The sequence below is a fragment of the Cornus florida genome, unplaced genomic scaffold (assembly GCF_030987335.1).
Source record: "Cornus florida cultivar Cherokee Brave unplaced genomic scaffold, ASM3098733v1 CherokeeBrave_3.0.0_Hap2_Chr10, whole genome shotgun sequence".
In the NCBI taxonomy this organism is placed as follows: Eukaryota; Viridiplantae; Streptophyta; class Magnoliopsida; order Cornales; family Cornaceae; genus Cornus; species Cornus florida.
In genome coordinates this window covers 91,256,165-91,279,417 of record NW_026775580.1, presented here as the reverse complement: position 1 = coordinate 91,279,417, position 23,253 = coordinate 91,256,165, and the positions used below count along the sequence as shown (strand labels likewise).

General features: G+C 33.7%; 1 protein-coding gene, 1 long non-coding RNA gene and 1 pseudogene across 7 annotated transcripts; 2 read left to right on the top strand and 1 right to left on the bottom strand.

Moving 5' to 3' along the window:
- The first annotated feature begins 1,512 nt into the window (after positions 1-1,512).
- LOC132280175 (origin of replication complex subunit 6-like) lies at positions 1,513-13,198 on the top strand. Of its 6 annotated transcripts, XR_009471488.1 has the most exons (12): positions 1,513-3,233; positions 3,351-3,446; positions 3,539-3,571; positions 4,132-4,182; positions 4,297-4,420; positions 4,531-4,624; positions 11,075-11,134; positions 11,240-11,302; positions 11,402-11,489; positions 11,650-11,715; positions 12,681-12,780; positions 12,870-13,198. XR_009471488.1 is itself a non-coding variant. In XM_059782308.1 (5 exons), the coding sequence occupies exons 2-5, from the start codon at positions 11,102-11,104 to the stop codon at positions 11,739-11,741; spliced, it is 276 nt and encodes a 91-aa protein (XP_059638291.1). In that variant the 5' UTR covers positions 9,357-10,799; positions 11,075-11,101; the 3' UTR covers positions 11,742-12,674. The 6 variants fall into 6 exon arrangements, 1 of the variants encoding a protein (XP_059638291.1); XR_009471489.1 differs by lacking the exon at positions 11,650-11,715; XR_009471486.1 differs by lacking the exons at positions 12,681-12,780; positions 12,870-13,198 and having other exon boundaries at positions 1,514-3,224; positions 11,650-12,674.
- A 1,965-nt stretch (positions 13,199-15,163) lies between these two features.
- On the bottom strand, positions 15,164-17,131 carry LOC132278124 (vacuolar protein sorting-associated protein 32 homolog 2-like; annotated as a pseudogene).
- A 1,832-nt stretch (positions 17,132-18,963) lies between these two features.
- LOC132279218 (uncharacterized) lies at positions 18,964-20,329 on the top strand. Its single transcript, XR_009471250.1, has 2 exons — positions 18,964-19,196; positions 20,119-20,329. It is a non-coding gene; the product is annotated as an uncharacterized LOC132279218 (long non-coding RNA).
- Positions 20,330-23,253: the final 2,924 nt, after the last annotated feature.

Sequence of the window (23,253 nt, the reverse complement as noted above, 5' to 3'; positions counted from 1 at the left end):
GGTAAGGGTTTTATTTTCTCCTTTTGAAGGATCATTGACACCCATTTTTTTGTGAATGTTGATCTAGGTTTCTCTAGGTCAATAACCGACAAAAAGCTTAGAAATGCTTTTGAAAAATATGGCGAAGTTCTTAAAGGTTTGCATAATGACTTATATAGCTATCATTATTATTATTATCATTGTTATGTCACGCTTAATTGTTTTAGAACTCTGCTTTCATCCTGATATGTCAGAAACACTGTGAGTAATTTGGTGCTTAAATGATTTTGCAGCTGAAGTTGTTATAGATCCAGAATTAAAAATTTCCATGGGGTGTGGTTTTGTGGAGTATGCATCCATTGAAGCAGCAGAAAAGGGCAGAGAAGCAATGAATTCTAAGTTATTAGATGGGTGGGTGGTCTTTGTTGAACCTTACAAGGATAAAATCTAAAGATGCACTCAAATTGTACTAGAAGTCTAGAACTCTATTATGTAGGAACTAAGAACTATATTAATTATTAGGAATTGCTGTGTATGGATTACTTCTAAACAGCAAAAATGATAGAAGGAACAAGTGTAACCCGTTGTTCTTGTTTGTGACACTACAACAAAAATGACATATATATGTAGTTGTTGTTAATGCAGATTGTTTGGCCTTTTTCATCTCATTTCGGCTCATATCCCTTTTTCTCTCTGTATGTGTGTGTATGTATATGCTTTTATTTTTTGGAGCTTCAAATTGGGTGGTTGAGTTTTATTTTTCTGGCGTTTCAATTTTATTTTCCTTTGGTATTTGTGACTTGTATGTTATAAGGTTTATGAAGGCAGTCACAAGTTTCATCTTGGTATGTTGACCTCGATATTGGTATTTTTCTAGTTTTTGATCGATCTAACAAGAAACTTGTCAGAATACAATAATATTTGTATGAATTAAAAAGTACTTGTTCAGATTTTTGGGGTTTGACTTGATCAGATATTGATATGGAGTAAATTTGAAAAATCAGAGAATGAATAGGTGGTTCTAGTCACCAAATTGGTACTTTTCTTGTCTAGTGCTTGTTTGTAAACTAGAAATTCACTTCTAACTCATAGCCTTTATCAAGGATTTGGAAGCGTTGCTGGAAACGGGGAGTTGCTGGAAACGGGGAATAGCGGGACTCGTTTAGAATTTCCTTTTTTTATTTTTTCACAAAAAAAAAAAAAAAAATACCTGTAGGGTTTGACACATTGTAATTACATTGAAGTAGAAACTCTTCTGAGGTTCAGAAATCAGAATTTAGGTACTATACCTTGTTCTAAATTTGATTCCTTCAGGATATTTTTTTAACAGAATGGATTAGGATTTTGATTGTAAAGTCACCTTGTACCATGGCACTCTTGGTCAGGATGTTCAAAGTGTAGCAATATCACTGTCAATTGGGAAATATAAAATTAGATGACAAAGATTTGTATTGTTCACTAAAGCTTTGATGCTACATCTTCTTGTGGTCAATTTATTGATATATTTGGTGGCGAATGTTTCTGTTTTACACATGGTCATTGATGCAGGTTTCCCCGAGTGCGCTGTTGGAAATTAATCTCAGTAATCTCTACCGTAGTCAGCTTCAACAAATGGGTTTGGCTCATTTGTTATTTTTCAGTCCAAAACAATGTTAAGATGTTGCTTTCTTTCTCCACTCCCGTTTTAGGAGCGTAGCATTACTAATACTATGCATGAAATTGCGCAAATTTAGGTTCTCTCTGTTTTGAACAAATTTCAGTAAGAATTTAAATTGTATTTGAATTTTTTTTGCATCAATATTGTTATCCATTATGCAGAAAAGTTACGGGAGTCATCCAACTTCTGAGATTTGTTGTAGAATGAGTTTATTATTATTTTTTCCCATCATTTTACGGTCTATTAAACTCCATTGATCTTGTGAAATGCAGTTTTATCAACAAATGCTTATTGATTGTTCATATGAGATTCTGAATTTTTTAGGTGCAAGTGTTCCATTCTTGATATTGTTACCTAAATTTTAGCCCATTTTATTAATTTTTTGAATTAGCTTTGACTGTTAGATGCGTAGATGAACAGTTTCTAGAAAATAGATCTATTTCCTCTATTTTATTTCATCACATATGTAACTGTATCATGTATGAATCAGTTTAAGAATCTCACTCTCAACATACCTAATCTCTAGTTGACATTGCACATATTAGCATCCAAAAACTTGACAAAAATCTTTATACCTAATCTCTAGTTGACATTGCACATATTAGCATCCAGAAACTTGACAAAAATCTTTAGTTGGAAACGTTAGATTGATGGATACCCCACTTCAGATTACGTGCGTCCAATTCATTCATGTTGCATTGCTTTGAATTGTGGACCTTTATTACCATTGTTATATTGTTATTATTATTTTTTTAGCTTGATGAATTATACTTAGTTACTAATGTACCCTTAATTTTGTCTTTTGTCCTACTGAATTAGATGTGACAAACTGGAAAGGTAGCTTTTTCTATCTTCCTTTTTTTATTCTTTAATTCATATCATTTTCTTTGCATGATCAGAACAACATTAATATTTTTAGGGGAACTCGTAAATTTTGTACTCCCTAGTAACCTTGTTAGTATGAAATTAGTTTAATAAATTTTCTTAATGTTGTTTCGAAGAAGTTGTTAATTTAGTTAAAAACCCTTCTCTTCTGAACTTTGAGACTTGAGATTTTAATTCGTTATTTTGCAAACATGGTGTTACCACATTACGATAGGATTATCAAGAACATTGAAAGAGGGGAGGTGCTTTCAGCTTTTTATTAGTAACTTTATTATTCTTATTAGTCTCCACTGTTACGCTAGTTGATTAAATACAAGCTTGATTTCAAATTCCCTAGTGAAAGGGTAGAGAAGAGGAATTGGTTGAGCTTGCTGGGGGTCGCTTTCCTCTTTGCTGGGGCTTCTGTATGGCCCAGCAAGAAAGAATACGGGCTAACTCATTGGATCAGTTGGAACAGCTTGAGATCCTCCTTCTGAGGGAAGGTCGCCTGTTAGTCTGAGGTTTGCTCCTAGTCTTTGCTTCCTCCTCTTTTCAACTGAGGAAAAAAAGGCTCACTTGCTATATCTCATCTCCGAGATCCCCTCATCACAGTGGTTCGGCAAGGGTGGGGCGGGGCGGGGATTTCAAACTGCTGCTTCTTTTCCCGGCTTCTTTTAGAGCAAGATGCCTACTAAATTTCCATCGGATTTCAACCCTCAATCCGGTCAGTATGGTATGGGTTTCGAAGGCTCTGGTTTAGAGTGGCTAATTATTTGGACTTAAAGCCAATGTCCCCATGCCTTCGAACCTCATAAATCTCACCATTTTTTTTTTTTTTTTTTTTTTTCAGAACAATACACCATCAAAGCATGCTCTGGCAAGGCAGGCAGCTGAGAGCCCCCCTCCAACTCAAAAGAAGAGGAAGCAATTATTAATGGATGACCACGTGAGCTCAGTAATTATTTGTTATTGATTCTCTAATGCGGTTATTTTCCAAGCAGCTAAGAAGTCCCAAAGCTGACTGTTGTTTTTATGCAGGGAAAGAGGAAAAAATGACATCAATTTATGACGGTACCTTCATTTACTGTTGTGCTCTAGTCTCCTTTGTAGAGAGTGATGTTGCTCTGGTTTTTATATCAGAATTTTTCAACAATTTGGCCGATTTCTATCGAAACCTAGCAGAAGCCATTTAACACATTGCCATCTAAATGAACATTTTTTAGACCATATGGTTGTAATGAAAGCAGTATAAATTTTCAATTATTATAATATTTAAAAATAGTTGATTGTCTATGTATATGGCATCAAATGGATCGATTCTATAGAGCTGGATCATCTATTGTAAAGTAGTTGACGGTTCTAATCAAATCACAATGTATGTGACACGTGATTTAATCTGTTCAATGCTATTCTTTTTTAAAACAAGTTCAATGTTATTCAATGTGTGTGTTTTATTTTTTGCTTCCAATTCTTTTTTAAAACAAGTTCAATGTTAAAACATTGATATTCACTAAAATCAGCAAAGATTGCCTACCTCAGAAACAGAAATTTCAACGGTGTATTCACTTGTTGGCTTGTATTCATTCAATAATAATTGTTGGTTTCTAATACGTTAAATATTTTATTTTCAGGTTATATGTAGAGAAGGATGATACTTGGTGGATAACAAAGATGATAAATGGGTGAAACTCATTTTTAGTTGACTTGATCTTTATTTTTCTTGAAAAATGGTACAGTTGGGTGGTCCATGTTGTACTTGTTGATTGATAATGCCAATTTTGTTTTCTGGTTTTCAGTTTGAGCGGATGCCAACACATGGTTTGAACGGCAGCAACAAGAGGAAGTAACGCAATGTCTTCAGCTAGAGAATGGGCCTGCAATGCATCCAGAAACTTGACAAAAATCTTTAGTGAACTGCGGGTACTAAACTCACAAATTCAGTTAATATTTATGCCGTAATTTATTGGAGTATTTGATTTAAAAGTAGGATGGATGCTGATTTCTCTACTTCTTATTGATGTGGTGTATAGAGTTGTGGGAAGTCTTCGGTGCTGGAGAGCATTGTTGGGCATGATTTTCAACCTCCTGCTTCTGCAATGTTACCCAGTGCTGTTGATGCAACAGGTACATATTCCATTTTATGTGATTACAGTTGTTATATTTTCATGACTGCTACATTTTTTTACTTACTTTTCGTGCTCAATTAGCAAAACCCTTTCAAGGTCACATATCTCTCAGGTCTAATCTAGTCAGATATATGTTAGTAATTGGTATAATTTAAAACCAACAGTAATGTGCAGAGAAGAATCAACTCCTAACCTTTAGGTGGTCTAACACTATGATTATCATCAGTTCAAACCTTAAAAAAGAATCAACAATTTTGTTTTCTATTTTTTCATCCTTTTCCCCACCGTGTAGTCAAAGAGTATCTTTTTAGTATTCTGTTTTGTTACTAATTTGTTTAGTTTGGTAGATAGGCAGCTGGTTTTCTGTTTATCTCGTCTTGGACTCTTATTTTTAATGTAGGGAATTCAAAATAGCATTGCTTGCTTGTACTCTATAACCTGTTTGTCTTAAAATTACCATTACTAAACACATTCAATGTGTGTATGTAAATCAGTTCCAATCCAGCACTCTTCTGTTTAAAATCAATAGAATCATGGTTGTTGAATCATCTAAGTTCTTAACCTCATTCCCCCCCTCCCACTTCAAATATAGCATATATTTTTATTAAATAGGCAGCTGGTTTTCTATTTATCTTGTCTTGGACTCGTATTTTTAATGTAGGGCATTATACATTTCGAGGGAATGACTATTACCTTTTGTAAAAATCTTTTTTCTTTCTCAAGAGTCTGTCTTCTCATAAAGCCCTGTTTAAAATGGTCAATTGACAAATCACGTGCATCTCCTCATGTGAACATTGAAAAGGTTAGTTACGGACATTCCTTCAGCAGTCATACTGATCTTCCTTGAGATTTTTGGAAACTGAAAGCATGATCCCTCAAGCAACATATAGAGATTTGTGGCACAGATTTAGTGTTTGTCTCCCACAGAATGCCCCTTTTCATTTGGCAATGCAAGAATTTTATATCATTGAAAGAACAATATTGCAATAATTAATTTAATATGATGAATAATGGTACTTACAAATGAGAAAATGAGTTGCAAACACAATTGTAGTAAAATGAGTGATAGTCTAAACTTTTTAGAGGAGTGATTGAGCTTAAATTAAATACTTAGTAAAGGCACGCATGGTTGACTATGGATTTCATAGGCCCTTCATGTTGTATTAATTGACTCTAGCAGAAATGGGTATAAATGGTCATGGTTCATTTCCATAAGCCAATCAAATGGGGATAACCAATGGAGAAGATTTATCGACTATATAATGCATCAACATTAAGGAGGGATTTGATTCAATTCTGAGGCACCAGAAGTTTGAAAAGGTGTAAGAAGAGATGTGGTACAATTACTTTCTTGAAATCTAGTTAGGCCTCCATCACTAAAGCTTTTAGGAGAGTTCCTTTGAGTAAATGTTTTTTTATTTTTTTTTATTTTTTTTTATTTTTATTAAGTAAAATGGCATAAAAAGGCGTTCAAAAGGGGAACGCGTCCCTTATACAAAAATGGAACCGGGACTAAGGCCCCAAAGAATCCAAAAAAATAATTAAATCATCAGAAGAAGAGCAAGAACTCCTCTTCACATAATTGAATAGAGAAAGAAGAATGTGATGTTTCACCATTGCCGTAGACGACTCTTTATCTTCAAACATTCTACTATCTCCTTCCAAATACACCACCAAACACAATGTGGGATAACTCTCCAGAAATTGCGTACATCTCTTCTCACGCGACATCTTCTCCATACATGAATCAATTCCTTAGTAGATCATGGCATTACCCAACACATGCCAAACAACCCGAAAATAAGATTCCAACAGTCATTCGCCACAGGGCAATGCATAAGGAGGTGATCAACAGACTCCCCATCTTTCTTGTATAGACAACACCGATTAACAATACAATTGCATCTTTTCCTTAAATTATCAATTGTCAAAATCTTTCCCCAAACAACAGTCCAAACAAAGAAAGCCACCCTAGTTGGAGCCATGGATCGCAAAATAGTTTTCCACGGGAAGACAAAATTAACAAAATGAGACAGACATAAGAACAGGGATCTTACTTTGAAATGACCTTGGGAAGAAGGGACCCAAATCAAATCATCATTTCCTTCCAATACCCTCCTGCCGATATGGAAGATCCAAAAAAACACATACGTCATCTATCTCCCAATCTTGAAAAGAGCGCCGAAAGTGCACATCCCACGTAATCCTATTGCTATCATACGATAACAATCAACTACAAAGGCGTGTTTATCAACTGCAATACTAAATAATCTAGGAAATGAACGAGATAGTGGCTAATCACCACACCAAAGATCGTCCCAAAACCGAATGCGACGTCCATCAAGAACTTTGAATCTGATATGAACAGATAAGGCGTCCCAACCCTTCTGAATAGACGTCCACATTGCTACTCCTCCCACAAGAGTAACCGGACGTGTAGACCAGCCTCCATCTTCTTCCCTAAACCGATAGGAAACTAACCTGCGCCAAGGACGGTGTCTTTCCCTTCCATATCTCCATAACCATTTACCTAGGAAGGCTTGATTGAAAGGAACAATTCGCCTTATGCAAAGTCCACCCAATTTCACAGGCAACTTGCTCTCATCTGACAAGGTGATAGTTGAACTCATCTCCCCTTCCTCCCCATAGGATATCCCTTTGAATTTTTTCAATCCTATCCGCAACGGAACAAGGGATTTGGAACATAGAAAGAAAATAAGTGGGAAGGCTCGATAACGTACTCTTAATAAGAGTATCTTTATCCCCCTTGGACAAATATTGTTTTTTTCCATCTTGTTAATCTCTTCGCATACCTGTCAATCACTGAATCCCAACTCCCCACTATCCTTGAAGAGACTCCAAAGGGCAACCCCAAATAAGGAATAGGAAAAGAACCCACCCTGCATCTAAGAACTGCAGCTAAGGAGGAGATATCCTGAACATTCCCTATTGGGATAAGCACACTCTTAGCCCACATTGACCTTTAGCCCGGATACCGCTTGAAAAAAAGTTAGGATACACCTCAAATAACAAAGTTGAGACACATCAGCATCACAGAAAACCAGGGTATCGTTTGCGGAAAGTAAATGAGAAATCTCCATTTGATGGGCTAAATCTCTACCCACTCTGAAATCCTTAATAAAGCCAAGGTCCTCTGCCCTGTGCATAAGTCTGCTTAATCCCTCCATAACAACGACAAGAGGAAAGATGACAAAGGATCACCTTGTCTTATGCCCCGGGTACAACCAAAGAAGCCAGCAGGAGAGCCATTCACAAGAATAGAAAACTTGACAGATGAAAGACAAGTCTCGATCCACTTCCTCCATTTATTTCCAAACCCCATTCTTTGTAACAAATAGAGTAGGAAATTCCAATTCACATAATCGTATGCTTTCTCAATATCAAGTTTGCATAATACTCCAGGAATACCACTTCGCAATCTAGAATCCACACATTCGTCAGCAATAAGAACTGAATCAAGAATTTGTCGTCCTCCAACAAAGGCATTCTGGGAGTCCGAAATAATCCCATCCATTACTTCCTTCATCCTTAGAGCAAGCACCTTAGCAATAAGTTTGTAAATACAACCCACCAGACTAATTGGACGGAAATCCTTTATGTCAGAAGCGCCTCCCTACCTTAAAAGTTGCCTCTATGCCTTGTAAATTTTATGGGGGTGGATAATTTTGGTGAGATGGGAATTGGAGGAAATATTAAAGATCATTTAGAAATATTATTCTAGCCTCGAAAAGCCAACTGATAATGATCATGTTATTAAGGCTAGAAGTCTTACCCTCTTAGAGGGCATTAAGGAGGCATCTCCAATGGAGTTGCATCATTGCATGGTTGAGGAGATTCTTATGTATTTTTTGGTTGAGTGGCTACTGAAAATCCTTGGCTAATTGTGTTATAGACTTTTGCTCAGATGAACTTTGCCAAGACCTGGTTGTTAATTGTCAATGACTAACGCCTAATTTCCTACAATAATCCTTACGGGCTCAGTGTAGACTTTAGACTCACACCCACGATCTTGCAAAACGAGCCGTTAATAGTCGAACACGACTGCTCCACAAACAAACTATCTGCCCTCTTCTCAATTGATTTAGTGCTTTCTGTCTTCAGTTCCATGAAAAATGGTTCAGATGATGAATTTCCAGTTGATATTGATCAAACATAATGAAACTCCTTGCTCTCAACTCTATCACAAGTATTCATAAAGAAGATCTTGTGAAACTCCTACTTATGAATGAAGAAAGCCCTCGCAGTAGTGTCCAACATGGAATCAAGTCCTTGAGGGATTAGGATTACCGACAAGTTGGACCGGTGCAAGTAGATGTTCGACTGGTGCAATTGGTAACTGGTCAAAGTTGATGTTCGACTGGTGCAATTGGTAACTGGTCAAAGTTGGATCGGTCCAACTGCATTTTGATCTTCAATATATTCCCACATGATACACTTAAGCAGGTGCAAAGCAAAGCTCAACCGGTGTAAGTGTCTACTGATCCAGCAGTAAATTGGATCAGTGCAAGAATAACATGGACCAGTGCAACTGTGTACTGTTTCCAAATTCATCCTAAAGTCAAATTTAACATTTTGAAATATTTATGCAATCTAAATACACTTTGACAATTACCAATTAAGCACCAAACCTAGGTATAGGGTGGTTCAAACTATCTTAACCTTTACCAACCTATTTCCTAAGTTCTCTAAGGTCTCTCTTAGCTTTGCCTAACATGATTGAGCATCACTGGGAATTTTGATGAAATGTTCTGATGTAGCCTTCCCTATCTGTATCTTAGTCTTCAGTGACGACCCTTTGGCAAACCATTGGTTATAAACACCATTTTGTTCGCACTCTAGCTAACAGAGTTAGGAATGGAATTTGCCAACCATACAAGAATTACACTAACGGACAGATTTTAGTTTATTCCCTCTCCCCTAAATCAGTTAGAATCTTTTACTATCCTGAATTATCTTGTTGATTGATATCCCTAATTGAAGCTTTTATCTTCTTGCTCATCTTGGAGACTAACACTTGACTTCATTTTACTAATTTTTTTCAGAAACATGAGGTGTGATTTCATTAGATTTTTTTCATGTCTTATGGCTGATACCATTTGTGCTCCTGTAATGTATTTAATATGTAATGTATCACTGCAATTTTATATAGGTTTCGACTCATTTTGTCAATAGATTAGGTTCTGACTAGATATTTCTAATCTACAATAAAATGAGAACATAAAAGAAAGTAATAAACCTGCAAGCTACTGGATAATATTAGTTTACAATTCCAATATTCTTGATTTTCCTCTACTCAGAATGACAGCTATAAATTTTTAAAGTCGGATTGCATCCGCAGTTGAATTTATTTTTAATTTTTATTATTTTATTAAGGTTGCATGGTGGTGGTTGAATTTCTTTATTATAATTGTTAGTTATTTTATTTATTTTTTTGTTAAAAAACTAAAGGGATGTTGTCATTGCCTGGCGGAATGGCATAACTCAAACTAACAAATGTGTTAGGATGTGGAGTTAGAGTCTTAGAGCAGCCACTTTGTGTAAAATATTGACAAATCTTCCTCTTCTGTACATCCTTCCATGGATGGAATGTAAGTTGTGCACTTTTTTGGTTATGAAATTAAAAGGTTTCTTAGTGACTGTTGTTCAGATGTGGTGGGTTCAGGTAAACTGTGGATCCTGGTTTCAATTCTATGGCTATTGTCGCACAAAATGAGAAGGCTTTGGAATTTCTACCTGAGGAATTATTTCTTATGTTAGTTTACGTGAAGCTACTTCAATCTTGTAGTTGTAGGGAAGACAAACCAGTTTAATCTGAGTCGGCTTAGCTGCTCAAATTAAACTGTAGAAGTGGCCCATGGACCCATTCTATCTGATCAGATTACTTGTGTCATAACTGATGACTTGGTGTTGTCAAACACAAGGACGATTAACGTGGATGGAGTCCCATGTTTCAATTTTATATTTTTGCTAAAGCCTAGAACTGTTATGTTGAATGAAAAAGAGGCATTGTTGTTTTTATTTTAGGGTGATATACAACAGCCGGAATCGAAGTCACTGAGAATTTTGGCTTTTGAACTCCATAGCAACTGCCGCTTCATCACCACCTTTTCAGAAGAGTTGAGACTAAGAAATAAGGATTTTCAAAGTTAGAAGTGAGCTTTGCAATTGAGCTTATTCATTAATTTTTTCATAGGGTTGATAGGATACGTAGACAAAAAAAAAATTCCATTGCTTCTTTACCCTGCTTTTTTCCATATCTCAACTATCAGGTTGTAATTCTTTGTTCCTACAATTCAATTGGATCTTTCCAGTTTCAGTGGAAACTGGAATGAAACATACTACTTATTGACACCTTGTATATACATATATATAGATATATAGATGTTTGTATTATTTGTGTAAAATGAGGCTTGGTGGTGTTTTGTAGGAATCAGCTTGATATAAGAGAATTGGCATGGCGTTCTACTTGTGGGCAAAAAGACACAAGGTTAGCTAATAGTATCTGCTTCTCTGGTTTAGTATGCGTCTGTGGAGGAAAGAACAGTTGAAAGACCTTTCAGTATTTTTTGCTTGTTTGTTTCTTAATACACAGCTCAAGGTAGACAAAATTAAGTTAATCGAACTCTGTGGCACATCAAAATCTGAATTTTCCAGTGTAAGAAGCACCCTAAGTTTCATTTTTGTCATCTATTGTTCTGCACTATATTTTTCTTGGATCTCTTTTCATGTTTTATTGTCAAATTTGATCTTGCAGGTCTCTACATCCATGAAGGACCTGTGTCATGATGTTTTTGGGATATCAAAGGAAAAGGAAGATCCAAGAGATGTGAAAGGGAACCGAGGTATGACTTGCTTTGGTTTTCTTTAAGCTTACAACCTTCATATTCATATTCCAGTGCTCATTCATGTGATTTAGTAATGATTATTGCCTCTTTATAGTGTTTTTGGAAACTTAAACCTCTTTTTCATCAATTCCTTCTGAAACTTGGCACCTGTACACAGAATTGATAGATGCATTGCCTGAGAAAAGAACATTTGAAGATGGTGGTTATTTGTCTGATGATCGTGGTACTTCACAAGCACAGCATCTTTAATCTTGATTCTTATTATTTATTTGCTAAAGCACTTTTTTCATTTTTTTTTTCTTTTGGCCATTTATTTTATAAAGCATGTTCTTTTTAGTGTTAGTAGATGGTATCAGTGTAGGAAGATGCATGGTGGTTTAAAATTTTTGCTAGCTTCTGTAACATCGTTAATATGTATCCACTCACAAGATCCACAAGTGATCGGTTGAATAACTCGTTTAAAGCTACACCTATTTCCTTATTGTCAACTTGGTACTTTATCCGAATTAGCTGAGAAAGTAACTTCAAAATTATAAGTAGTCTCTTACACGTCAAGCTTTATGAAGCCTTGACAAATGATAACTATATAATCTTGTTTAATCTGACACAATTTGATCTATTCAGTTCAGATTGCGCACCTGCAAAACAAATGATTGAAATAGGACACATGACAAAATATGTGACCAAAGTGGTTATGTATGAAATGATTTTTGATTAACTCCGTTTGTTTGTTTGGACGTAAAATATTTTTCAGAAAATATATATTTTTATTTTTTTGGTGTTCGGTAAACAGCCGTAAAATATTTTTCAGAAAATATATTTTTTATTTTTTTGGTGTTTGGTTGTCGTAAAATATTTACGAAAAAAAAAAATATTAAAATTTAAGAAAAATAACCTATCCATCAATTTTGTAAGTTATTTTACATGTCCCGCCCGATGGACTCGATCTCAATTTTAATTTTAACGTAGACTTTTGAAAACACCGACAAAATAAAAATAAAAGAATATTTTATCTGAAAAAAAAAAAAAAAAAATTTCTAAAGGAATATTTTAGGTCGAAATAAAGCTAAGTTGCAATATTTAGCACAACATGAAGTATGCGTTTGGCGAAAAACAAACAACTCACAATGAACAAGTTTGTGTATCTTTTATTTCATCTACTCGAGGTCGACGTGATTCCATTTGCAGCTTTCGTGTTACAAGAAGCGTAAACGAGTGGAGAAAGTTGCTTATGAGGATTGGAAATCCACTATACTTTCATCTAATAACAAAAGCAAAGCAAAAGATGGTGAAGCTCTTTCCTTCTTTCTTACCTACGCATTACCATTGCCACAATGACACTATAATTGATTCTTATTTCTCATTTGTTTTCTCCAGATCCTAGCAAGCGCACTAAGCAAGCTCGACTCAACTTCGTGAAGGAGGCTGCTGAAACCCACGAAGTGGGTGCTTTGTGAGGGGCATTGTTCTTCTCCTGCCATCGAGTTTTTGTTCCTTTTTTTGGTGCAAGTGCTCACAAGGAGAAGAGAGATGATGGAAGTATACCAGTTTTTCTATACTTCAAAAAACACACAACTTTTTGAGGGTTGATTAATTTGTTGTAATGGAGTTTTTATCAATTTCTATATATTGCACGGATTATGGAGGTGTCTTGATTATAGAAATTTGAGCCTTGCGTTGAGCAACATCGTACAAAATGCAAATTATTGTCCATACATTACATTATCTTTCATTTAAATATACAAAATGCAAATTATTGTCCATACATTACATTATCTTTCATTTAAATATATTGTTATAGCCTTCAAAAATGAGTGTCATTATTATGGATTGGGTTTATTTGGTTAGTAAATTTGGTTTATGAATGAATTGATATTGATTATAAAATTTAATTTTTTTTTCTTTCTAAAATTGCTTAAAACCTTTAAAAATAAGCGTCATTTTTTACAGTATATACAATTGCTGCCGTATGCTTTTCATATATGGCAGCAGATACAATTGCTGCCATGCCTATCGGACACAGGTTATGACAACAAATACAAATGTCGTCATAAATGCTGCCAGGTAGTTGTGGCAGATTTTTTTTTTAATACTTTTGACAGCAAATAAAAGTGCTGGTAGAGACCATAATTGTTGTAGTGATTCTCCCCATCTGAACTTGCTGGGCCACCTTGCCCAGTGACAGACCTAGAAAATTTTGTGAGGAGGGGCAACCTTTTAATTTGTGGAGCAAACTTATATAGTGGGTTCATTTTTGTAATTTCAATGGGGTTTTCTTCATAATTTTTTAAAAATTTAAAGTATAAAATGAAAAAAAAAAATATTAATTTAGTAAGGTAAATTGTAATTTTAGTAGGGGCATCTTTATAAATTCTCAAAAATTTAAAGTATAATATATATATATATATATTAAAAAAATAGAATTTAGTGAGGGCGAATCGTAATTTTAGTGGGGGTATCTTCATAAATTCAAAAAAAAAAAATGAGGTCTAAAATGGAAATATAAAAAATTCAGTGGGAGCCAGTCCGTGCCCGACCTTGCCTACCTGGTCTTGACCCGGACACCTTACGGGTGTTGCACGTCATGAAGGGCACTTGACGTGATACCGGATCAACGATTGGATTTGGCTCTCACACCAACGGATCATACGTTTGCCCTCTTAACCCTCTTAACTTGAATACTTAAGGTATTGGGTAGAGTTGAGCACCTCCCAGTTCAGACGCCACCTTGCAAGTTGAGATGACTTAGATAGAGGGTGTTGTAGCTCAGCTTCAGGGGACAGTGACCCGACTGCAGACAGAGTTCGCAGACTTCCGAGGTGAGAGCTGCGAGAGATGACTGGCTTCCGCGAAGAGGTGCGACACAACATCGCTAATTTTCGTGAGGAGGTCCGCGCTATGATGCAGGATATTACTCTTTCTGATACAGCTTCAATTAAAAATTGATTTGAGTTCATTATTCGGTCCACTTATATTTTTATGATACAGCTTCGGCCGGGCTAAGTTATTAACTCTTTAATAAAATAAGTTTTGTTTTTTTTTTAATTAACCAAAAATGCGTGCGCACTACTCACTCACTTTTATCTCTTTGGATACTCCAACTTTACCATCATTCACTTTAAATGGTGAAAGAAATACAGCTAAGCTTTGGTAAAAGATACAAAGGGCCATTCTAATCGGATTTGCATTTAAATATTTTCAGGCCTCTTATTTTTTTTAGGAGGAAGAAAGAAAAAACTCGATCTTTCACTTGTAGAGAACCAACTAAGAAATGGGATTCAGACAACTCTCATAACAAATCTATAGAGACCGATCCATGGAAGTCCCTGAGATCTAAGATCTAGAAATCCACTCCTTTTTTGATACTGCCTTTTCTCCTCAAGACAACAGATGAATGATACAATATGTATCGGTGTATGAACCTATTGTCTCGTCATTAAAATACCTGTGAACAACTGAGATATATGTCATAATAAATTTAACTCTGAATATTGCTACAAAACATTTATTAGCTAAATAGAAGTTTTTCCAGTTGAAAATATATTAAGCAAATTGCCTCATAATATACACAAAATAGTGTTGGAGTAGAACAGTTTTGAGTGGAGAATGGAGATCAAAGAAACTATGGTGTTTCCCTTATACCAATAAGTCCTCTGATATATAAACTGCTGTTACAACAGCCACTTATAGAACTTGAAAGCCACATTGACAAATAAACAGGGATCAATTACAGATAACATGGAAAAAGCACCTGCCCACAGTGCCATTTCTGCCTGTAATGCAGCAAGTTCATCTTCCTCAACTGTGCACCTCTGAGGAGCAGGTCGAGCTGGTTGCCTGCCTGCTGGGACTTGCACTGGAGCCGCAGGGGCTGTCGATGCGGGCTGAAGAAGCTGTTCCTCCGATTCAACACCTTCTAATTCTTCAAGCTCAGCTTCCAGTTCATCCTGCAGTAACAAGTTTTACTCAATATCAGACATATCACTGCATATATATACAGTTACGAGAACATAAAGGACCAAATTAGAACGAGTCCTCTATGAATCCATCCAATTGGAGCTACAAGGGAACCAAAAGATTGTAAATAGATGGCAAACCTCATCAAAATCAGCTGCTGCACCAATAGGTGTAGCCAATGCTTCCTCTATCTGTTTCATGTTCTCAGTTTGCTCGTTTATTTCATCCATCGTCTTATCCACATCATCAATGTTACTGTAAATAAGATGCCATTTCAAAAAATATATATCAGTTAGAACAACTACAAAGACAACGAAACAGTGATGTGGTGATCCACATTGAAGTAATACTATGGGAAAGGGCTATGATACAAAGAAGGTAAAAAAAATTAGCACAAGGTTAACTAAGGTTTATGGCCTAATAAAACAGAATAGTCGAACGATGATCCAATGGCCGAACCAGAATAATAAGGAAAAGTCTTTGTTCAGATGATCAATGAGGAAAAGGTTTTATTTAGGTGAGTTGTTAGCTTAAACCTTAAAGATCAAATATAAGAATTTCAGAGATGCTAAATAAAGAGGACTACTTACGTTGCTGTCTGCATTGCCTTCATCGCAGTTGTTCCTGTTCTTAACGCATCAACCGTCTATGTTGTAGCTTTTGCACCTTCTAACATTATCATCTGCAACACCAAAATTTATGACGCATTAATTTCTGAATCATCAAATGCAGCAGAAATTCAACTACCATTCTTTAATCACTATATGAATTAGTAACATGATTTTGAAGGAAGAAGGGGGTGGAATTGTTTGAAAAAAAATTTGCGCATACCTGATCATGGATATGTAATTGGAAATTTCCAAGCTGGTCAATTTGTTGTTGATAGAGCCTTTTCCTCTCCAAACATTGTATAGCCGCTGCATGATTAGCAATTGAGATTTACAATTAATAATTTAAAGAACTATATATACCTAGCTTGCGTAAAGTATTCAACTAATACATCAAGAACAAAAAAATATATCCACGCAGAAACAGTCCAAAAGCTAAAAGACACTGCATAATTACTAAATGCCAACGCAGTCCATCACCAATACCCTTGAGATAAAATTCCCTTTCTTTTTTTTTCTTTTTTTTTTTTTCTTTTTTTTTTTTTTTTTTACCAATAATGATCAATGTTCACCACCTTAATTTTCTTAGGTAAATTTGGTTTATTGTCATAATAGGGTGTACAATAGAAAAGCAATAGTAATTTATTACATCAAAGCAAGCGAGGAGTACATTAAGACTTGAATGCAAAACCAAATTCTTGGAAATGAAAGTAGAGTTCTAATAACAGAGATGCAAACTTATAGCAATACAAATGAGGATCTGACGTTAAAGTTAATAGCCTATGGACTAAAAAGACATCAAAGAAATAAAAGTTGCAGACAATAGCAAATCATGAACTATCTAACCACCATTGTTTTAAAATAATCAACTAGACCTAAAAGCATGAAATCCAGAACCATACCCCCCTTGTTCTTTGCTTTGGTAATTCCTTGGCCTTTTCAACCTCTGCAGCAGCTTTCTTTTGAAGTACTCTCTCTTTTCTCAAGCATTTCAAGTGTCTATACATCATGAAAAGTATAAGGCTCAGAATAATCCAAACAGCAATTGGTGAGAAAGCAATAGCAAGAAGCATTGCAGTGTGACACTATGGATGTTAAGGCTTCCGATGAGAAGAGAGAGAAAGGGTGTGAATTGAGGAGGGGGGGGGGGGGGGGGGGGGGGAGAGAGAGAGAGAGAGAGAGAGAGAGAGAGAGAGAGGGCGTAAGCACTAACTTAGCAATTGCTTTGCCCATACCATACGTTTTGATAGTTCTTGAATATTTCATGCACTAATCTCCATTGTTACATATAAAGATCAATATTAAACCCTAATTAAAGAGAGGCATATAAATAATTGAGAGAGGTAACTAGGCAAGTGACCCAAAAAGTTGAATTGGGAAAAGAGATTGAGAGAAAGATATATTTCAATAATGAAAAGGTAATTATGGTATTTGAAAAAAAAAAATTTAAATTAAATTAAAATAAAAGTATCATTTCTTTTAAGAGTGGAATATAATTGTAGAAAAGTTGGTGCAAATATAGCTTCCCTTTTATTTATGACATCAAAAATTTTCTATGATCTGCAAATTACCAACAAAAACGACATCATCCGCATCGTCACCGATTATTTAAATGTGGGATCATTGATGCTAATGATGATGGTAATTTTTTCTTTTATTTTTCTTTTGTTTGGAATTTAATTTCAATTTTTTCCCTTGATGTGATTTTTAAGAATTAATTTGGAATGTATTTAAATCTTTAAGTTTTTCTTGTTGATGAAAAAAGCCCTAACTGTTTTGACAATAAAATTCCAAGAAAAGGAATTTTATGAAGAAAAAAGAGAGAGAGAAAGAGAGATGAATATTATGTCAAAATATACATCCATAGAATTCACCTTCCAAATAATCAAATATTTTCTTCTTTTTTTTTTTTCGTTGGGATATAAATTTTTTTTTCAAAGATTAACAATATATAATATTAAATGAAGACAACATAAAAAAAAAAAATATATCATTCACTGCAACATAGTTCTTCAAGAAAAATATTTTATCAAAGGAAGAATTTTCAGCAAAAACAATACTGCATAGAGGAATTACTAATATAACAAGAAAAATGGTGAAGAAGATGACAGTGAAATGGTAATTTTATCTCAAATTAGTTAGTGCATTTAATATGCTAAGTAAGCCTAAGGAGGGACAATTGGTTTATCGTCCTTTTCGAAAGAAGTAAAGAGGTAAAAAAATATAAAGTTTATAATGCAGATGATAGTTATGGTATTATAAAATAAAGACCGATGCATTAATTTGCTTACGAATATTTTGTCATTCACATTAAAGGAAAAAGAAAAGTGGGATGCAAATTTATAAAAGTAGAGTCCGAATATAGTCTTGAAAATCAAAGCCCAATCTTGGACACATTGCAAATAAAGTCAGTTGATGCAAGATTGTGCAATCTGGAGGACATTCGAAAATTCTCAAATAAAATATTTGTCTCTATCTTACTAGCTGTGTTTCAAAATATTTGATCTGTTTGGGAATCCAATTTTTTATGGTAATGAAGTTTTAATAATTTTTTATTATCTTAATAAGAATGAATTTTTAAATATACCCTTATTAAAAGATAAACATTCAAAAATTCTCAAATGCAATTTTTGTCTCTATCTTACTGGCTCTGTTCCAAAATATTTGATTTGTTTGGGAATTCAATTTTTTATGGTAAAGAAGTTTTAATAATTTTTTATTATCTTAATAAGGGTGAATTTTTAAATATACTCTTATTAAAAGATAAAATTGTAATAGTTATGCTTATATATATGTGCATGTATATATATTAAAGTTAAGATTTTTTTTTTAAAAGTAGGTGGGCCCACCAATAACTTAAAAACATGAGTAAAGGCCATAAGGCCATTATGCAGACATATATTTCTCTCTCTCTCTGCTTCCGGCCTTCTCTCGGCATCTCTTTTCTTTTTCTCTTTTTGTAATTTTAAGCTTTGATCTCATCTTCACCAATTGGATTTTGGTAGAACATTGTGAAGCAAAGTTGTTGAGCTCGTCGAGCCCGTTAATTTGATAGGAGCCAATCATCATTTGGTGCACTCTAGGGAGTTCAAAATTCTAGGGTTCTTGGGCTCAAATTGGGGGTTTTCATCAATTTGAGGTAGGGGTGTTCTAATCTACAACTTCTTAGCTCTTTTTGTGAATTTTGCCCCTTAAATTTGATCCTAAGCATGCTAATTTTGATTATCTAGTTTGTGGTTGAAGCATGTTTAACTAAAATGCTAAATGTGTTCTATGTATTATTTGAATTCATATATATGACTAGATTTATTACGGTGATTGAGCATGTTTGGTGTTGACATGTTGTATGTCCTAAGATTATGTATTTATTTATTAATTTATTGCTTTGAAAGAAAATGATGCTATGGTCAATAAATAAATAAAAGAAATGAATGCTTATAAATTTTTATTAAATTGTGATGATGATGTAAATGGAATGTATGAAAGCCTATGGTTGAATTGGTAAATTGAAGCATGCGCATTCATGCATTCATTGGGAAAGAGAAAGGGGGAAAAAACAAATGTTTTTTTTGAACAAACGAAATTATTTTGGGGAAAATATTTTTTTTAAAGGAGTTTGCAAAAACCGGACGCCTAGGAGGCGCCTAGTGGTCCGTGGTGTTAGTGTAGTCTAGAAGGGATCATGGTTGAGCTAACTAGGCCGGATGTGACGCCTTGGAGGTGCCTTGTGGTCGTGGATAGTTAGTCAACCCTCCATTCGTGACGTCTTGGAGGTGCCTTGGGTCGGATTACACTAACGGCTTTGGAAGTTGAAACGGAAATGTTTCGGAAAATGGGGAGTAACATTTGCATATTGCACTTCATGACATTGTGGTAAACTTGTGATTGGGTGGTATTTGTTACATAATTGTTATTGTATTTGAGAGTGTGTGTTTCCTTATAGCATGATTCCTTTCACTTTTTTATCTATTCATTGTATGGATTCACGGGGATATAAGAAGTGTGTCTTAGACACTTCCTACTGAGTTTATGCTCACCTCATTATTTCTAACATTTTTCAGGACATGGAAAAGAGGTGGCGGACGACGATCCACCCCGATTTTAGACGAGCACGGAGACCTATTTTATTTTATTTTTTTTGCTATCTTTTGTATTAAAACTCTCTAATATTTTGTAAATGTAATATTAACTAACTCGTAAAACTTTAGTTTAATTAGTATAATGTTGTAAGCCATGGACTTTTAAATTATAATTACGCTTTTTGGACTGTAACTTGATGTAACCAAAGTATGTTCCTTGTTGGATGAGATGGAGGAATGGGATTTTGTATGTATGTAGTCACTTTGGAGATGTGATATAATATATGTATGTTGCGTTGGGACAGGATATGTTAGATTTAAGACCCAGTGAGGCCATTGTATTTATTTTTTGTATTTCAATAGGTTGTTTAGAGACATTTTCTGCGAAGGTTATGCCGAAATTTTTATAGATTTTTATTATTATTTTGGTATCCATTTGGGTCGTTACAAAAATAGTGCTCCAAGAATTAGTGCACTTAAAAAGATAATTTGAGAATTTTATAAAATAAAATAAAATAAAATAAAAACCTTTTTTGAAATTAGAATTACCTTTCGAGGAAGATTTTTTGGAACCAAATGTCCGCAGAATTCCTCCTTTGAATTCGAACTCTAGTTATACATAATTGATCCATATCTTTGTTTAAAGTTGAATTGGTTGATTGATATCTCTTCTTTGGTATATTGTTGTCAAGTATCGAAAATGACAGTTGACACATATATTTCAATTTTTTTTCTTCTAATTGATACTTATACTCTCTGCAAAAAAATTTATTTGCACCTAAAAGGATTAAAATTTTATCATTTTCTTTTTTCTTTTTTCGAGCAACATACGCTGCTAGGGAGTTTTGGAGATTTTTTTGTTATTATTATTATTATTGTTTTCTAATTCTACTCTTTTATTCTTCCCTGGATTATTCTATTTATAATTCTATTATTTATTATTTTCCAAAACAGGACATCAAAAAGGAGAAGACAACACTCAGTGGAGAAGGTACTGGTTTCGTGGATCCTCACGCCTCTTTCTATTCCTACTATGCCAATGATATTGTATCTTTCCCAATTATTATTTTTTTTTTCTCATTCAAGTATTAATTAATAATTAACTCTAAACTTCTATACTATTTATACACATTTAGTTTTCTATCACAATTCTAATTGTAAAGACTATATTAGATACAAACGCTATCATACAATTTCTAACTTTCAATACATTTTTTTTAACAAATTCAACTGATAGTCTTCTATTCCTAGATGTCTTTTCTAATTCTATTTCTATCACAATTCCATTCACAATCTATTTCTCCTTCCTCTCTCTTATATATAAGAAAAAATACTCATGCAATATTGATTCTCACTATTTATATTCATGCTTGATCTCGTTGCATTATGTCCACTTAATGGTAATATATGTTGAATTTTTTATTATTTTCTTTCAATACGACATTTCATTTGGCTGTTACTAGTATGGCTTTAGACTCAGCTGTCTCCACACTGCAAACTTCCAATTTTAAGCTCCTTTTGTTTGAACATAAAATATATATATTTTTGTATTTTTTAGTATTTGATTGTGCCAAAAATTAAAAACAAAGGAAAATGTTTTACCTGAAAAACGAAAAAAAATATCGCCTTAATTTAAACTCATTTTCAATACCACAATTGCATTTTATTTTCCACGTACTAGCTATGTTATTCCCTTCCAGATTGATCTCTCTGTGTTATTGATGTCCAATGTGTGTTTGAATCTCTCTCTATGTTTGTGTGTACAATTTTTTTTACATTTATTTTTCTCATTTTTGAAGTGACAATGTTTTGACCTTTACATTGATTATTAGATTGATTGATAATTTTTTAACATTATTTAAAATCATTAATATCTTATAGATAAATAGTGCGATTTATCTTCTAAAGATCTAAAAAATAATTCAATCTTTTGGGTGCATCACATGTGCTCTTTTATATATATATACGAATGTATAATATATGGAGTATTAATTATAGGAATAAATATTTGTATGAAAGTAAGGGGAAAAATAAGATCTGAATACATAGGAGTATATTTTCCTGTTAATTTTGTGGTGTTTCAAAGTCTCGCTTCTTTAAATGTTTATTTAAAGAAAAATAATATTTAAAGAAAAGGATTTAATTAAAGTCTTCTCAAATCGGATGCATGTGGTGAGACCCATATCCATTTTTCGAAGAATTTTGAAATTTTGATTCCGCAAAAGTCTTGCACTTATATAGTATAATTTTTTAAATGATTGTCACAATAATAAATAACAAAAGTCAAGCCAAACTTTTTTATAATTTTTTAAATGATTGTCACATACATGCTGCTACCCCTGGTTTTACTTTACTATCCTTATATAAATAGCCTCTTCTTTATAGTTTTTTTATATTTTATTTTTTTTCTGAATTATAGCTTTTTGTTTTCCAATTTTCTTGGTTAACCTTTAATTTGGGGTCTAGTGCAATTGATACATTTGAATCTTTGGAAAAATAAATAACAAAAACGTTCAAAGTGGTATTAATTTAAAAATACTAATACTTTGTGTGACATTTCAAAGAGTATATTAAACTCTTAACACTTTATGCACTTTCATTTTGCTTTCATTAATTTTTTTTTTTTTTTTTTTTTTTCATGCATTTTTCTTATCCATACAGAAAATATTTTATATATTTTTTGGTGTTTGGTTGTCTTAAATTTAGGAAGAAAAAACATACTAAAATTTAACAAAAATAACTTATTTATCAATTTTTTGCCAAGTTATTTTACACGTCCCGCCTAACGGACACGACCTCAATCTTGACATAGACCTTTACCAAGCACCGAAAAATAAAAATATTTTACCTAAAAAGAAATATATATTTTAAGTGGTGAGCATTATTAATGTTTTTATTTTTTATTTTTGTATTTTATTTTATTATTATTATTATTATTATTTCTTTTTATGGAAAAGATACCATGTATCTATTTGCATACTTCTTGTGAAATTAGTAGTATAAATATATATTTTAAGTGTTACTAGATAAATCTACGGAGAGTAGTTTATTTAGATCATTATATGTAGTGGCACACATTGATGATCTACTTTTATAGTACAATTAGGATTGAAAAAT

Excerpts from the sequence above, each read along its gene's own strand:
- LOC132280175 (XM_059782308.1), top strand. The coding sequence starts at position 11,102 with ATGGCGTTCTACTTGTGGGCAAAAAGACACAAG. Across the intron at positions 11,135-11,239 it reads TGTGGGCAAAAAGACACAAG|CTCAAGGTAGACAAAATTAA; the intron begins GTTAGCTAATAG and ends CTTAATACACAG. Across the intron at positions 11,490-11,649 it reads AGATGTGAAAGGGAACCGAG|AATTGATAGATGCATTGCCT; the intron begins GTATGACTTGCT and ends ACCTGTACACAG.